Source organism: Haliotis asinina, chromosome 4 (assembly GCF_037392515.1).
Source record: "Haliotis asinina isolate JCU_RB_2024 chromosome 4, JCU_Hal_asi_v2, whole genome shotgun sequence".
NCBI classification, from domain to species: domain Eukaryota; kingdom Metazoa; phylum Mollusca; class Gastropoda; order Lepetellida; family Haliotidae; genus Haliotis; species Haliotis asinina.
Genome location: NC_090283.1, coordinates 12,803,284 through 12,821,193, shown reverse-complemented (window position 1 = coordinate 12,821,193; position 17,910 = coordinate 12,803,284). Strand labels below are relative to the sequence as shown.

Genomic DNA, 17,910 nt, shown 5'->3' with positions numbered 1-17,910 from the left:
TGAACTAACACCAGCCCCGGAATTTAAGGAATTTCCAACATTAAAATCTACAATCTACAAAATTTTTTGTCACAATATTTTCTTGTCCATATACATTTTCTGCACAAATGTTCAGAAAACAATTGCCAGTAATGCAAATTGCAAGATTCATAGTTCGCAATAAATTGATCTTTAATCGCCCTCGCCATCCTCAAGCCACTAAAGATGATTATATGTGCGTGCTTATACAGTTGTTTAGATTTTAAGACAATTTGACCGAGGTTTAAGAAGTTTCTAGTTATATGTTAAATGTTACTCAAATCAATATTCCATTGGGAATAGTTTACTAATAATTTAATTTTAGCTGTCTTTAAATATCAGTTCCCAGACTTTTCTGAATTTCCTCTGAACATTTATCCAACCGTGTTCAATTGTCTCATTTAAAATTTACACTCACAAAGTATTTGTTGTTCACAAATGACCGCCAAACTTAGATCATTCCCAACTTTCGCGAAGTTTTTATCCAAGATGGCGTCTCTGTGATTGAGCTGACCATTCTGCAACCCGACCCTCCTCTCCCAGTAGTGATGTTGCTCAGCTGCACAGGATCAGTCGTCAATGTCACTTCACCCAGCCCAGACTGAAACTAAAATGAGCTTAAGACGCTTTCAACCTTTGAGGGGATACAGTTTCTAAAATGGACATGTTCTTTATTGACTTCAGACGTTGAAGAGGTCGAGCAAAGATCGATAACTCTGCTCTCTGATGTTCGATGTTAACGGCGATGCGCAAAATATCTTTAATAACACGTCCTCCGCTTAATATATTTGTGCACCTGTTCGTTGATCGAAGCGGCGGGGTATATAGCGCTAGGATGTTTCGCTTGGTAGTTTCTGCTGATAATTTGCAAGACTTCGAAGACATGGGTAAGTTATGTATTGTGACACTTTGATGCAGTTGCAGAATTATTTACATTTGTATTTCAAAAATATATGTTTCGAAATTTATATGCCTTACTGAAAGGTATGTCTTTGAATGAATGCTTGTATTTTTCCTCTTTCTATTTCTATCCAATATTTTAAACAATTACTTACACATACCACATGTTTGCTCACTTCAAAAAGCAAGTGCTGAATAAATTATCGTATTCCTGTTAATGGCAGATTGTGCATCTTATAACTGACGCAGTATACACTTGTTTGGGGTTCAAATTTTAATTTAACAAAAATCTTCCGTAGAAGTGAGATATGATAAATTTTGTAATGCAGACAAAGAGAAGTAAAATATAGCCCCATATTTGCCTGAACAAAAAGGTAGACAAAAATAATTATGCATTAGTGCATGTATCTGAAAAGGGTATGAAAGCTGTTTCTACCTTAAGGTTATCGTGTTTCAAGTACTGTTTCCAACCAAGTTATGTTTTTGTAAGCGTTTGCCATTTTGTTTGCAAATGCAGCTTCCAAGTGTGCACATTTTCCCCCGCAGTTTATAAATCTATTACTTTTATTATTATCAATATTTATTTTTGGTTATTTTGTCCACAAAAGCTTAACTGACGTACTTTCAAAACGGTCTATAAAGAGTCATATTTATTTAATAAAATGAAAGGGAGTCATTAGACTCTTTATCGGATTTTTTAAAAACTTTTTTTTATGTGTAAACGATTTTACTTTAATCTTCGAATGTTCTTACAATCCGACTTTGATCTTTGTTCAGGATAAATTCAAGTATTCACCTGTTCAAAAGGTATGTTTATTAGATTTATGTATCTATGCTTTAATATCCAAAAATCACATATTTTAAAACATCATATATTTTGATATTGCAGATTGATTATTTCGTGAACTGGTAAAAAAGGTCTTACTTTTGCGCATCTCTGTCACAGCCGAATATATAAAACCATGCGTTGAACACTTTGCGCGGTTAAAAATTTATATTTTCTAATTTATTATTCGGGCTAACAAAGCCAGGGTCACAGGCCACCCAGTGCAGTGACTCCTACAGTCGGTCTACTTGATCTGATGTACATGCAATTACAACTTTCAGATGTAAATTTCAGAGCCAAAGTTTTAAAAGTCGATTTCGTGCACAATTCGATCTATTGTGTCTTATAAAGACCCTCTCGAAATCTCTATCCTTACGCGAAGTCAAAGATAGCCCATAAAAGTGATCTTTTAAAATGTCACTCACTACAGTGTTGAAGGATGAGTTTTAAGGGCAGGGACCGTGTCATAACCATTACACACATTTTCCTCATTATTACATACGCTACTACCACTAGATGTTTTAGTGATCGCGGAACGCCGCATAGTAACCGATGTATTATTCACGATAATACATAAACCTCCATACCAAATTTCTTTTGAGACAGGCCCTTGATTTGAGACTAGGAAGCGTGCTACGTTTAATTGTAAAGCTGTACTTGTGTCTTCGAGACGCGTGACCAAGAGCTCATTGGCGTCAAATCGACTGTCATCGCGTCGTTCAGAGACTTCAACAACAAAACCAGGATATTTTAGGTTGCGGTGAACCACAGCTTGAATGCATTTCAATGCCTTTAAACTCTATGACTCTATTGCGTAAACGATAGCGAACGTTATACATTACCGGGTTTAAAACTAAAGCATTATAAGCGGCACTTAACACAACGAGTTGGCTCCTCCTAGCTCTTCGACCAGACTGTCACAAGTATGTTGACAATCAATACATATAATTTCCTCTCATTGAGAAGATAATGGTTTATTATACTTAGCGTAACGCGCGATCTTTGCACGCGGAAGCTGGAGAGGGAACGATGTGTGTTAATTCTGCTGCGGTTTGTTACACGAGTTTTGCATAAACGGATGAATAGACCGGCCTGCTCGTTGGATTTCTTCCCGTTTAATGTTTTAGAATATTTAAATTAGTTTCATTATTAAAGCGATACAATGAATTTAAATGAAATAGCTCAACAAGGGAAATTGTTCATAAGCGGTACAATGTAAACTGTTAATAAAATGCACGATAAAATGAAAATTTATCAAGCGGCATGATGTAGTTCATTAATGAAACATCAGATAAGAGAAACTGTTTTAAAACGGAAAAGTATCAATCATGGTAGAAACAAAATGCAAATTGTTCTGAAACGGAAGCAAAATAATTACATTGCAATACCAACAAAGAAAACAGTTTCCATGCAGCAGAAAAAAAATATTAATCAGATAACGCGGGGAAAACGACGTTGAAGCAGGAAAATGATTTTTCAAATACAATCAAACATGCGACAGAACACAGTGTAATGTTGTTCAGTGTAATTTAGTTAATATTACATAAATTTGAAATCAGATTTCTCGTGGTACATTGTAACTTAACACGACGTCACAGCAAGTGTTCTTAGGATTGTCATATATTCATGACATTTTGCAAAATATACGAATAGCCTGAAAGGAAAACTCATTTTTAAAGAATATCGTGTAAACTTAAAAGAAATAAATTGAATCGAAAAAATGTTCAAAAACCAAAAACCTTAAATGTAAGCAAAATTACAAAAAAAACCCATATAATTATTAAAACGAAATGGATTTGATGGCATGTTATAGGATTTAACGTCTATAAGCTAACAGTATCATTTAAAAAACATGCTGTATATTCAGTTAGCTACGTGCCTGCGTGTACGTGCATATATGTGCTTGCACTAGTTCAGATTTACGCCAGTTTTCAGTGTTCTCCTCCTGACATACTATGCTCCGGTTTAATGTTTACATGTCAGTGAGACACAGTATATAATCACGAGTCCTTGCTGTACACCCAATATGGCGGACACAGGACAGGGTAACAAGCAGTAATTTGTTATCAATGTCTCCTAGTACGACGCAGCTGAGTATCGAAGAGAAGGGGGGAGGGGAGGGTGTTGTTTTTTTTCGTTTGTTAGTTGGTTTTGTTTGTTTGTTTATTTTCGTTTGTTTGTTTTGGGTTTTTGTTTTGTTTTTGTTTTGTTGTTGTTTTTGATGAGCTTTTCTGTTTGTTGCTGGTTTTTTTTTGTTTTTTTGTTTTTTTTTTTGGGGGGGGGTTGGTTTTTGTTTGGGTTTTTTTGTTGTTGTTTTTTTTGTGTGTGTGTTTTGTGTTTTTCAGTTAGAATGTATTTAATGCTTGGATATATTGGTTTTTCGCCAGTCGCGTCCATGATGCAAGGAGCAACAATTACAGCTGCTCCAGTTCCTAATATAATATGATATCAAAGAAAAAATACATTTGCAGCTTACGGAGAATCGGCGCAGAGCGGTTGTAAAGTAAACCTGGATAACAGGTCAACACGAGCCGCACGATTTTGCTTTCTTTATTGACTTAATAAGCGCCCTGGCGATGTACTAGTCCCTGTCTCACAGCCCATGAACCGTATTATATCCCCTTTCACCTAGTCCTCCCTGCAGTGCCATAGCAAGTCAGATTCTGAATCTCCCATCTTACTAAGGCTCCCTTTCAATTTAAAAAGTTTTACTTGTTGCTCTGAAAATCATTCAGATTCGGAGACCAAGCGTTAGAATAAGGATGCCAGTCTAAATAAAGCTTACATACAGTCACATACCGACCGAAACGTAGCCGAAAGGCATGATGGAGATATGGTCTTGGTCCAGTGGTTGGAGCGTGCGCTTGCCACCCTCATAACGCAGGTTCGATTCTCCACGTGTGTAGAGTATTGTGAAGCCCATTTCTGTTGCCCGCCTTGGTGTTTTTTGCAATATTGCTAAAACCTGTTGTATGTGTGATTATCGATAGTTTAGTAACTGACTTTCGTTGGTAAATGAGCAGAGGAAAATTCCGGAAGTACCAAATTCGCTCATTTTGATTTAGAGTTATACGCCCTTGTCACCTCTCTAACACACTTGGTCTTGGTCCGAAGTTTCTTGTCAGGTATCTAAAGAGAATGAAACTGTTTCAGCTTGTTTTTCATATTCCGTGTAAATTATACGTTAATTTGGGAAATGACTTCAAACGAGCCCATTCAAGGGGAAAATAACTATTTCAGTATCACTTATAGTGTAACGGACCATCGGTATCGCACTAGCTGCCTCCCTCTCACTAGTCACCCTACTAAAAGCTGAGTAAAACCATACTCACTAATGTGATCAGAATTGAACTTGATCATACTCGCAAACACACTTTCGATTTTTGTGATTACTGTAATTAACATTTCTTGAATCTGTTTCATGTTGCTAGGACCATGAGGTTATATTGAACAGACTGTCGCTTGCGATTGTCGCACATAAATCAAGGCTGTTGTTAGACACTGCAGACCACATGCTTAATGTGATTTTATGTTACATGACACATTTAATGTTACAGCAGAATCTAAGTAGCAGAATATTTATGTTAACCATTTGATGTTGTTATGGAATGAATAGGAAATTTACACACTATTTAATCACATTAAGAAATGGCGGAGAGGAACCGCATTCTCCCAATGCCATCACATTGTGAACAAATAAATACTAAGTGTTATTGATAAGCAGACCTACAAAGTCTGTCCCAACAATCTGCACCTGTGTAAGACATGGACACCTGTAAGCTTAAGTGAGTGAGTGAGTTTAGTTTTACGCCGCACTCAACAATATTCCAGCTATATAGCGTTGGCGTGAAAATTATCGCATCTGGACCAGACAATCTAGTGATCAACAGCATGAGCATCGATCTGCGCAATTGGGAACCGATGGCATGTGTCAATCAGGTCAGCTAGCCTGACCACCCGATCCCGTTAGTGGCCTCTTACGACAAGCACAGTCACCTTTCATGACAAGCGTGGGTTGCCGAAGGCCTATTCTACCCCGGACCTTCACGGGTCTGGTAAGCTTAACGTCAAGTCCCTTGGACTTGAAATGGTATGACGTGCCTCCAAACAGATTTATGTCAGCAAGCTGAATACTGGTGATTGTGCACACTGTTGGTATACAAATGTCTCTCTCATTTTAGTGAGTATGCCTTTATGCCGCTTTTCCTGCAATATCACTACGGGAGACATTAACAATGGATTTCAGTCTTTTTTACGTGATGAGCACTATGAACATTTACCACCAGGCCTCCCAACCTACCCTTCTTTGTTATGAGATCTCTTAAAAGCGAAGTTAAAAACATTTTCACTTTGACACTCCCATACCACTTTCAAATAGAAGGGCTTGTCTAATTTCTGTATGGCAATAGTTAGCATACAGTGTTGGCAATACATTTAACATGAGAATCTCCTCGCGGTAATCATTGTAGGTTAATCAGCAACTTGCTCAAGGATTTCATGACAGTGGTACACGCCTGGCATTACATCGGGATTTCCTCCCACATTACACAGGTATGCTGTGATATAACTGGTATGCTGATACAAAGATAAACCCAGAAAAGATTTACATCAGTGGTAGGCATTATAAGGTGTTCACTGGTCACGAGGGTTGCATGGGTTTATGTTCCCTCGATGTTTATTATGTTTCCTGAGCCCGAAGGGTCAAGAGAACAACGTATTTATCTCACTGAACACATTTATCTCACTCAATGTTACTTTTGAAGTGTTTGAAGCATGGGTATCGGATCGTGCACTTTAGCCAACCTGTGTGAATCAAACGATTCATATTTTGTATTTTACTACTTTTTCTCGAAGGTATTAATTATCCTAGTAAAGTCGCCGCTGTGAAATGCCCATTCTTAATATTCACGGGGGCTACATATGAACATTTTGTCAACATTTATTTATTGGATTGCGAATCTTTTCGTAGCCATCATTAGATTTTGCAGACGACACAAGAAAAACAGATTTAGAGTTATCCCCCATCCCTTGTTTTCTTGTGTCGTCTCCAAAATTTAGCGACGGTTACGAAAAAGTTTGCCTCGCATTCCAATGAATAAATTTCCACTGGTGGAAGCAAAGAAGAAATTCTTGTGCACGTCTTGTATATTTTATTGGGTGTTTGCAATCGAAGTGTATGAGACTGAATGTATCTCTAAATGATTATTGTGGTTGAACAATTTAAATGTTCCATGCTATCTCTGATCAACAATGTATGTATTACGTGAGATAACTATACTGTGCACGCAGAACCCATGTGACTTCAAATATCAACTCACTCACTCTTTCTAGAAAGCATGTAATATTTTCGCTTAAATATACCATGATACAGGTATTTCGGTAGATGTATTCCGGTGATGATGAACGCGTAGGTGATATCTGTACATGGCATGTTCTCTGGCCACGAGGGGGGCATATGCAATTGTGACTTACTGAACTTATATTATGTCTAACGTTTTCGCTTCTAGATTATACACTAAATTGTTACATTGGTGCCACATGGTCTGACCTAACTATGATACAGAAAATCAAAACTGCATAGTCTCATAGTCTAAATAATAATATTGGCATAAACTAACAGTAGGAAATGCAACAGAAAACAGAGAAAATCTGAACATATATAATATAAGAACATACAACAAAGGAAATGAAAATGGCTTACCTTCAGATAATCAAAATACCATCGACAAGTGGCCAATCTTTATTTGGTGCGTTTCATGAGTGAAATACCCCGACTAAAGGTCGGTTTATATTCTACCGATGCTCTCAGAGTTCGTGGTATGTTCGCACGTTCACCGGACAAATCTTTAAACAAAACTATCAAATGCTGCTAATGTACACTGGTGCCTAACTGAATCTTGAGATTACCCCGCAGCTTGAAAGACTTGAGAATGCAGAAACGACTAAAATTATCTAACAGTTTTCTCGGGGAATGTGTATCATAGAGTAATCTTTGCTTTTCTCTCCGGACATGTAGTCTTAACGATTAGTACATACCGCTTATCAAGTAAACTTGGCAATCAAGACGAGCGCACACCGACACTGACGGATTATAGATTTGGGGCGGACCATGCTTATAGTCTTAGAGATTGTCAAATGCAAACTATCTGACAACTTGGAAAATGAAGATCTTACAACTTGGAAAATAAAGATCAGCACGAACTGAGTATTCTCGTTATTGTGTAAGATAACAAAATGGTGTTGTTTATTTCTATTTATAAAGTCAGAATTGTTTGTTTAAGATTGAGGAAAATACGAGGTGTTTCAGATATTGTCTTGTTACGTCCAAGGCCTAGCTTTTCGAAGCTCTCTTAACGCTAACATAGTCGTAAGTGCTATTAATTAGTTAATATTAACTATCTTATCTAAGACAGGTTCGAAAATCTTGGCCCAGGGAGTTGGGTAGCTACAGGTACGTCATCATTTTAATCAAATACATAGGGACATTTAAACCTGAGTCAACTATAATTATCCAGAACAATTTACAATATATCCTGTTACAGTCGTATGACAAATATTATGTGTTATCGGAATTACAGGTAAAATGTAATTGCAATGCATTGTCTTGTTACAGACGTTTTCCAAGTCCACTTAGGAAATACTCTGTCTGTTTTCAAATGCGCACTGTGTGTTATGTTACTGCGATGTGGTTTGCAATAACTGCATTCAGTTTGTAATTTGTCTTTTCACAGATGTATCCTCAGTCTCTAAACAGCATTACAGTTATATACCGTTGTCTCCAAACATTGTAGTTATAACAGTTATATACCATTGTCTCCAAACAAAATTGCAGTTATAACAGTCATATACCGTTGTCTCCAAACAACATTGTAGTTATAACAGTTATATACCATTGTATCCAAACAAAATTGCAGTTATAACAGTCATATACCGTTGTCTCCAAACAACATTGTAGATATAACTGTCATATTCCGTTGTCTCCAAACAACATTGCAGTTATAACAGTTATATACCATTGTCTCCGAACAACATTGTAGTTATATAAGTCATATACCGTTGTCCCCAAACATTGTAGTTATAACAGTTATATGCCTTTGTCCCCAAACAACATTGTAGTTATAACAGTTATATACCATTGTCCCCAAACAACATTGTAGTTATATAAGTCATATACCGTTGTCCCCAAACATTGTAGTTATAACAGTTATATGCCTTTGTCCCCAAACAACATTGTAGTTATAACAGTTATATACCATTGTGTCTCAAACAACATTGTAGTTATAATAGTTATATACCATTGTGTCTCCAAACAACATTGTAGTTATAACAGTTATATACCATTGTCCCCAAACAACATTGTAGTTATAACAGTTATATACCGTTGTCCCCAAACAACATTGTAGTTATAACAGTTATATACCGTTGTCTCCAAAAAACATTGTAGTTATAACAGTTATATACCATTGTCCCCAAACATCACTGTAGTCATAACAGTTATATACCATTGTCCCCAAACAACAATGTATAGTTATAACAGTTATATACCATTGTCCCCAAACAACACATCAGTTATTTGACGTTGTCCCCCAAACAACATTACGGTTAAATATCCCTGTCCTTAAACAACATAACGGTTATACATCGCTATTCCTAAACAATATGGCAGTTATATACCGCTGTATTTTTTTAAAAATCTATTAATTACCCATTGTGTTCAAACAATCGTCAAAATATGTAACGAAAGTGTTGATAACGTGATTTTACACAACTGCACGAGTGAAAAAAATCGATTTTGCCGGAAAATGTTGATTTTGATGAGATTTCTTGCAAGGATTAGAAAGGTCTGAAAGTTAATCTGAGCAAGATACCATGGCTTGTGGGTCGTGGCAAGCAAACAAATCAAATGATCGCCCCCGCACAAGCAGACCTCGAGGTCACACTGCTGGCCAAGATCGGTACGTCCGGGTACTACAGTTGCGTGATCGTACTGCCACTGGTGAGCACAGGAGCCAGAGTACCTGGACTTCAGAGGAAATCCTGTCAAAAAGTGCATAACAGGCTGAAAGAGATTGGTCTGAGAACCAGGAAACCCGACGTCGGAGTTGACTTGAGATTCTAACGATTTGATTGGATAACCGATGACCTGTCAGTTACGTCACGTTGAGACGGAACTACATTTCCATTTATAACAAACATTATTTAAGGATTGACTGTGTATTTCTACGCGGATTCATACAGTTTGCACATTGGTTTTTAGTTTCATACTTCAATGCAAAGAAATAAATACAAAGTCAATCCTTATAATTAAATTCAGCAACAAATACTATACCCTGTTAACAATATTTTCTTTGAACATAATCAAATTCATCGAAACAGATATCTTTGTTACCACCGATTAACATTTTCGGTGTAAGAATTCGGTAATGGCGTGACTCTTTTACATAAAATGACACGCCTACCAAACCATTAGCCAATCAGCATAGAGCACCCCCCAAACAGCTGTCAATCAACCAAGCTAACATCGGTCGGCGAATCAGAGTGGAACAACTCAACGTGACGCGTCCCGGTATCGGCAAAGTTTCAAGTTCAAACGTTTGAATTACTACCTGCGAACTGAAAGAGACAGTTTGAAAAGTGAGAAATGGAAATGAAGCCCGATGATATGAAGTTAGTGGAACTGAGATTGTAGTATTTGTTTAAGTAGAAAGAGGCTGTGATGTGACTGGGATTGCGATGCCATGAACTGATGTTCCATCGTGCGCATGCTCTTGTCGAGGCGTTGCAACGTTATTAACGTTCACGGATAATCTTGAGTTGTTTGTTTATGTTAACCACAAAGTTTACTCAAAGTTCATTAAGGTACCCGAGTGCAAGGGAATTCCCTCGCTGTGTAAACGTATTCCCCGACATTCCTCAGGTCCGAAAGTAGCCCGGTTCGGTGGGCGTGGCTTATTTTTTCATATTCATTGCGAAATGAAATCAAAAGAAATGTTCCCAGTTAACCAATCAGATTGCCAGACTTTTAATGAACACAATAAAAATTTAATTATTTGTACATACATTCTATAACCCACATGCATTTAGGAATGTAAACATTGCGAGCGTTGCCGTCGCGCTGTTTAATTGTCAGTCGGACTTGGGTATTACATCCGTCGAAAAACATAAGCGTAATGTTTCCACCAGTGGTATTAGCTCAGTGAAGCAACTACAAACCAAGAAACGAGGTACTACAGTGTAGTTTATTGTAGTAGGGTGATTGAGGCAATGACAACTGACAACATCGTGACGTCAGTTACCATGGGTGCAGACATAGTGACGTCATTATAGTGTGACGTCATGCTAAAAGTGTTCTACAGTACACAATTCTTCCGCAACCTCTTCATGAAACTGGTTTCAGTTTGAAACCATAAAAATGAAAAAAACCTCACTATTTTGTCACGTTGGTGTATGTTAGACGTGGGTAATAAATAAAATACCACACTCGGTCTCGTGAAATACCATTTCTATGAAACTCGTGACATTCCTATGGCATCTGATCTCTCTTTCGCTCCGTCAGATACCGTTGGAAGGACACTCGTTTCGTATAATTCGTATGTAATAAGACCTCGCGCAGAATTATCTATATTATGGTTAAAGTATTAGTCTGTCACGCTCGATTCCTAAGCATTGATATCCTGTATAAAACTTATTGTGTCCTCCGCCGTGATGTTGCTGACTACACCGACCACGTGAGAGCCTTATAAATATGTCTTATTCTTACTTTTCCCAAACCAAATGGGACGGCTCATTGCGGAGTGCAACCAACCAACCAACCAACTAAATCTCCACATTCTCATTAACACGAGTCCTTAGCACGTATTTCACAGTTCGCACTAAAATCATCTAGCATTCATTGGATCTTGGTGTTGATGTTATAGTGGGATATATGTGCATAAGGTGGGTACACACTTCCAAATCATACATTGCCTCTACGTTCAGGACGGACATTGCCGGTGCCCGTGGCGTGCGAGGTGTGTGGCGACAAGAGCTACGGCAAACACTACGGCGTGTACTGCTGTGACGGCTGCAGCTGCTTCTTCAAGAGGAGCATCAGAAAGAGGATCTCCTACACGTGCATAGGTCAGTTTAAACCTGTATAAACCAGTTTCCACTGGGGTTGGTCAGTTTATAATTGTAGGCCGACCTTCATCGTTTATATCTTGAATATCTTTTGTGCATAGGCACAAAATATAAAAACAACAAATTGTTTCTCAACCTTTTGCAAGATTTGTTTCTACATTAAATATTCCAAACAGGAAATCGTCCTTCAACCAATTAGGATCGTTATTAAGCCACACGATAGCGGTTCGTAGCATGAGGTCAGGTATTTTTACTCCATCGTTCCCCGGTAGAATAGCTGCCTCCACACATGTACGATCATGCGCACTAACAGCTCCTGGTTCTGCCAACAGGTAAAGGTGGCTGTGTGATCGACAAGGCACGGAGGAACTGGTGTCCCTACTGCCGACTTCAGAAATGTTTTGCCGTCAACATGAATAAGAATGGTGAGTCCTTTACGTCCTGTGTGTCTCCAGCTTGGATGTTAAATATTAACTCACTCACTCTAGCTTGGATGTGGTAAGTCATAGAGTCCCATCCTTTACGTTCTGTGTGTCCTACTCGTGGTTTTGGCCACTCCCAGAGTAATGCCTTTCACGTCTTGTGTCCCACCCTTGATAGTGGTAAGCCATGAAGTCACATCCTGCCTTCCTCCTCTAGCGCTCGAATCACATCCCTGTACGTCCCTCTCGGGGTGGTTGGCCGTCCTGGAGACACACCCCTTTATGTCTGGTGTACCTCTTGGAGTCGTTGCCAGTTCCACATCCATATCATGTGGACCTCGGGATATAAATTGGCTAGGTTTCGAGCATGCCTGAACAAACTCCCACAGAATTTCTGCACTGTGGAGACTGGGCCAGCAATCCGCCTCATGCTCAAAACCTCGCTTGACAGCTCATGCACCCCACGATCGAAATTCCATTTTCAGCTGTCCAGGAAGAAAGGGGGCCAAGAAAGAACAAAGGCTGTCGCAAGAATCCAGCTTCTACCACATCTCGCCGCACCGTTGCTATAGTAACGTCAACGTCATCATATATACACCAAGGGGAACCACTGGATGCCAAATCGGTGCTGGGCAGCAACGTACAACGTCTAGCCTGGAGCTCCTACTTCAGTGCATTTAAACCCGTTGTACCACGTGGTTCGATACCAACATGGCCGACACCATATGCGATACCATACTGGATGGCGGGGGCAGCTGAGGGGTCAGAGGTCATGAAGCGTATTGAAGGTAAGTGTACGTTGACGTAACGTCAGCGACTCAGAATAACGTGACGGATGCTGCTGTGAGATATAAGATTTGATTGCGTTTCTTTGTATTTTAACACCTGGCTCGAACGGTTGATGTATTTCATTCCTCGAAGCCAAGTGTATAGTCCTGATATTTGTACACGCCCTGGACGTCATATTTGTGAGGGCGGTAGTGTAGCCTTATGGTTAAAGCATTAGTCTGTCACGCTCGACTCCTAAGCATTGATATCCTGTATAAAACTTATTGTGTCCTCCGCCGTGATGTTGCTGAAATATATAAAACGTCGTAAGACCATACTCATTCAATTCTGAAGCCTGTTTTCGGTGAAGGACGGGGCGGTTCCGCAACTTAACGTTTAATAGGATCCGCTGATGACGATCGCTAAATTCGGATATTGCCGGAATATTGCTTGATGCGGCGTGAAGCCATTCTCACCTACTCACTCACTGCTGGATCATAAGCAGTGTTTGTGTGGTGACAGCCATGTGTTTGACGCCTCGGTGTCATAGTAAATGCCTGTTACGATTACATTGTATACTTAACATTCTAACAGACTGTAGCCACTCCTCCGACAGGTTCTAACATCATGAGCGACCCCAACAGTCTGCTCTACTCTACGGCGCAACAAATCCTAGCAACGGCACTCCGCCGGACGCATTACAACCACATTTTCAAATCTCTACATCCGCATGACCAATTAGTTCTTCTCGAGAGCAAGTGGAGCGAGGTGTTCCTGTTTGCGGCAGCGTACTGGCCTATAGATATCTCCAGATTGGCCAGGAAGAACGCGGAAAAAGATGTAAGTACCAGTCCATTTCATAACAATTACAATTCTCGTCATTACCCAGACTTTGCTAGAGTTTCTTACTCAGTTGACGTTTCTGAAATTTTCTGTTTCTCAAAATAATCTCAATTCAAACTCAACTAAGTGTTAGTTTGAAATCTCGCTGAATATTTTGTCCATGTTGTTAGCGGCATGAAGTGGACGTAACTTCCGTTTCTTATGACAACAGCGTTGTCTACTATCTGCTCGCTTGTCGTGAAGCCATACATGGTAAAAAGAGACGTTGTATTCATGAACTCACTCTGAAAGTGATGTGGACTACTTTGATAGGTCAGTTCACAGAATCAAACTTGTATGAAACCCCAGGCTTAGTTCAAACACAAATGTATTCATAAATATCCCAAACACCTTCTTAAAATATATGCTACGACAGTAAAGCATTTCAACATTTTGCACCAACTATTACTGATACCTTTATGTTTATTCATTAAATGCCATGACCCCCTCTATGCTTTCGCCGCATATAACCTGACCTTCACCTGACCTTGCACTATTCCAGAACGACAGAGACGATGACCTTGCCTGCGTTCAGAAGGTCATCACCACGTGCCAGACACTTCATGCAGATTCTACGGAGTTACCGTTCCTGGAAACAATTGTTCTTCTCCGGCAAGGTAAGTTCTTGTGTAAGATTCAAAGGTTGAAAAACATGGCGAGGCATTTTTACGGATCTAACTCGCTACAACCTTCACAACAATTATGTAGTGTGTATTATCTCAAAGCATATAGAAGCAGAGTGTGGATTGGACATACCTAAATTCTGCCATAACACTGAAAGATGATCAGATGACTCGTTAGGTTTGTACATGTACATAAAAGTGGACAATAGCCAACGATTCTGTTACGTGTCGATTCCGAAAGTGAAACTGAAAGTTAACCAAGAATCTGTTTGTAAATTCTCTTGTTGTGAAGACAGCCTGGTTCCCTGAGTAAGATGCGATGTCGCTTCACTGATGTCTACAGGGCCTGCAACATATGCAAATGGATGCAATTATATTTGTGCATTGATATTTTGTGTCAGTGCGCTATTGTCACAAACTGCACACAATGCACCAATGGAAGGCGCCATTGTGCAGTCCGTACTTTGGTCAGTGAAACGTCAGTGCAGCAAACCCAGGGAACCAGGCTTGACACCAAGAAAAAGAATGAGAGTGAAATAGTTTATTAGCTTTTAGCAAGTTTTCAGTAATATCCCACCGCGGGTGGACACCAGAAGTGGACATTGTAACCATGTGGAAAATCGAACCCAGGTCTTCAGTGCAACGAGCGAACGCTTTAACCACTAGGCTACACAAAGAAATTAAGAGAATAAACAAACTAGATTAAACACTGCAAACTGGCACTTAAAAAGGAACCATTCCATCAGCTTTCACGCAGCGTGTAACGAACAGACATTTATAATTACGCTTACTTTCAAAGTTTTTCTGTCTTTCTTTAGACCAGTCAGAACGTCTGTTTGAGCCAACCAAAGCTGAGACACTTCAGGATCAGGCACAACTCGCCCTGGCACACTACGTCACACAAGCTCATCAGCATAATCCCGCGAGATTTGGAAAGATGCTCCTAACACTTCCTGTCTTGCGCACTGTGGCGGCTGACATGACAGAGAAACGCTTCTTTGGCGATGTTTCAACCTCCGTAAGACAGTTGATAAGATCGTACTACTTGTAGAGAAGAGAGTCAATGCTTTAAATAAGGGCGAGAAAAAAACATCACCTCACATAATTGTGAGTTTGTCTGAGTATGGCATACGGTGATGTACAACGGCAGGGATGTCAACTCATTTAGAATTAAATTTTAGTAAATGGCTGGCGTAAAACAAAGTTCTGATTATGTCGGCAGTACCAACATGCGGTTCTTTGTTTTCATAATGATTTTGTTTGGTTACCGCACTCAGCAATATCACAGCTGTGTAGCGGTGGCTTGTATATACTTGAGTCGGGACAAAACATTCCAGCGATCAACAACATGAGCATATTTCTACCATGTTGGGATACGATGGCATATGTTAACCAGGTCAACAAGCCTGACCACCCAATCCCCTTAGTCGCCTCGTACGACATGCATGGATTCGTGAAGATCAGTTCTGACCCAGACCTTCATGGATCTTCTCCTTAGGCCAAGGTGGAACAAGTGATCGGAGCTCCACAACAGAATCCCTCGGACAATATTGTTTCCAAAGTTATATCAGTGTACCTGCAATTTGCTCCCTTTCTGCATCGGCAAAACTTCATCGGTAAATACTTGAGCGTGTTGTATATATCATAACCAATCAGTGACATTGTAGCTCTGAGCTATGGACATTTAACACTGTGTGAATTGAAAGCATGGTTGTCAGTGGCCAGAGTAACCTCGGTATCGCTTCAAGTCACAGGTTGGCTCTCCGCGATATTCAACTCAAGCATCGTTATATGATATGTCGAACTTATAGTTATCTGGAAGTAAAACCTTGGTCAGTGCGTGTTCGTTATGTTGTCATCATTTTGGGGTTGTGTCGAACCTCCGATAAGTCGCAGTGTTTCGGACGGTAACTCCAACCTCAACACAATCGTGTTTGATAGTATAGCATGAAAATGATTTATGAAATTTCAAATAATCCCCCAAATCGACATTTATGGAAGGACACGAGTAAAGTTCGCATCCAAACGCAACATGATTGTTGGCAGTTCTGCATTTATATCATACATAACACGACTTATCATGCATATTTTAAATTAATATATGTGAAAAATAAATGCACCGTAAACATTAATGTATTTCCTGTTGTCATGTTGATGTTAGACCAATGTGTTAATGTGTACATGTGTTAGTTTCTTTGTATGTTGTGTATCGCCGCACTCGGCAGTCTTCCAGCTCTATAAGTTTGGGTCCGGCAATCCAGTGTTTGACATCATGAACATCGAACTATACCACTGGGTTACGAAGTCATTTCTGGAATTAAAAGAGCTAATAAACAACCAGCTATTCGGACAGGTATACATACAGAACTCAAAAATGAAACATACAGCTTTATGGATTACAACTTCTTGTTTATTACGTTGAGCGACGTTTCGATGTAGATTCTTACATAGTTTTGATACAGAACTCGTTCATCGGACGGGTGGGTATACACACACACAGCTAGATCGTCACGCGGGTATACACACACACAGCTAGATCGTCATGCGGGTATACACACACACAGCTAGATCGTCAGGCGGGTATACACACACACAGCTAGATCGTCAGGCGTGTATACATACCCAACTCGTTCATCAGACGGTCATACACAGTGAAACGGTTCATCAGACAGACGTACCCACAGAACTCTTTCATCAGACGGACATTCACACACAACTTATTCAGCAGTCGGACATTCCCACACAATTCATTCAACAGCCGAAGATTCACACACAACTCATTCAGCAGCCGAACATTTCACACACAACTCGGTCATCACACGGACATACACAAAGAATTCGGATGTGCGTGTCTCTTGTTTGAAGAGTTCCAAGGCCACACTAACAATCTGAGGCACTGTGATAGTAGCGTTAGCTTAAATCCAGAAAATCGATATGGGGATTTTCGAGACGCTTCTTTCAACCTATCACCCATAACTCATAACAACAGCTCATTCCAGGTGTGTTCTACGGTCAAGTAGTGATCGATACTTGTAAGTAGCGAAATATCTGTCTGAGTATGACGGCAGGTTATCAACCAGTTTACTTTACCTGACCACGAACTTGTGACACCACCAAGGTCTGAAAACCTACACTGATCTTTAATCACCCTGAGGCAGTGGTTAACGATGTGGGTTCTGTTGTCATTACACACCGCATTCGTAACTACTCGGGTCATTCTGGCAAGCAGGTTACGGAAACAGGCGAGTAGTTACGAATGTACACCCCGGCCCATCCAAGACGACAAAATAATGACAAGCGACATTCATAAAACAGACTCCTAGCTTCAGTATAATATCTTCGCTTCAAAAGT

General features: G+C 39.7%; 1 protein-coding gene across 1 annotated transcript; it reads left to right on the top strand.

Annotated features, from left to right (window-relative positions):
• Positions 1-751: 751 nt before the first annotated feature.
• Positions 752-16,457, top strand: LOC137281295 (nuclear receptor subfamily 2 group F member 6-like). Its single transcript, XM_067812459.1, has 7 exons — positions 752-905; positions 11,723-11,863; positions 12,196-12,288; positions 12,771-13,073; positions 13,670-13,893; positions 14,438-14,552; positions 15,377-16,457. The coding sequence occupies exons 1-7, from the start codon at positions 752-754 to the stop codon at positions 15,607-15,609; spliced, it is 1,263 nt and encodes a 420-aa protein (XP_067668560.1). The 3' UTR covers positions 15,610-16,457.
• The last annotated feature ends 1,453 nt before the right edge of the window (positions 16,458-17,910 follow it).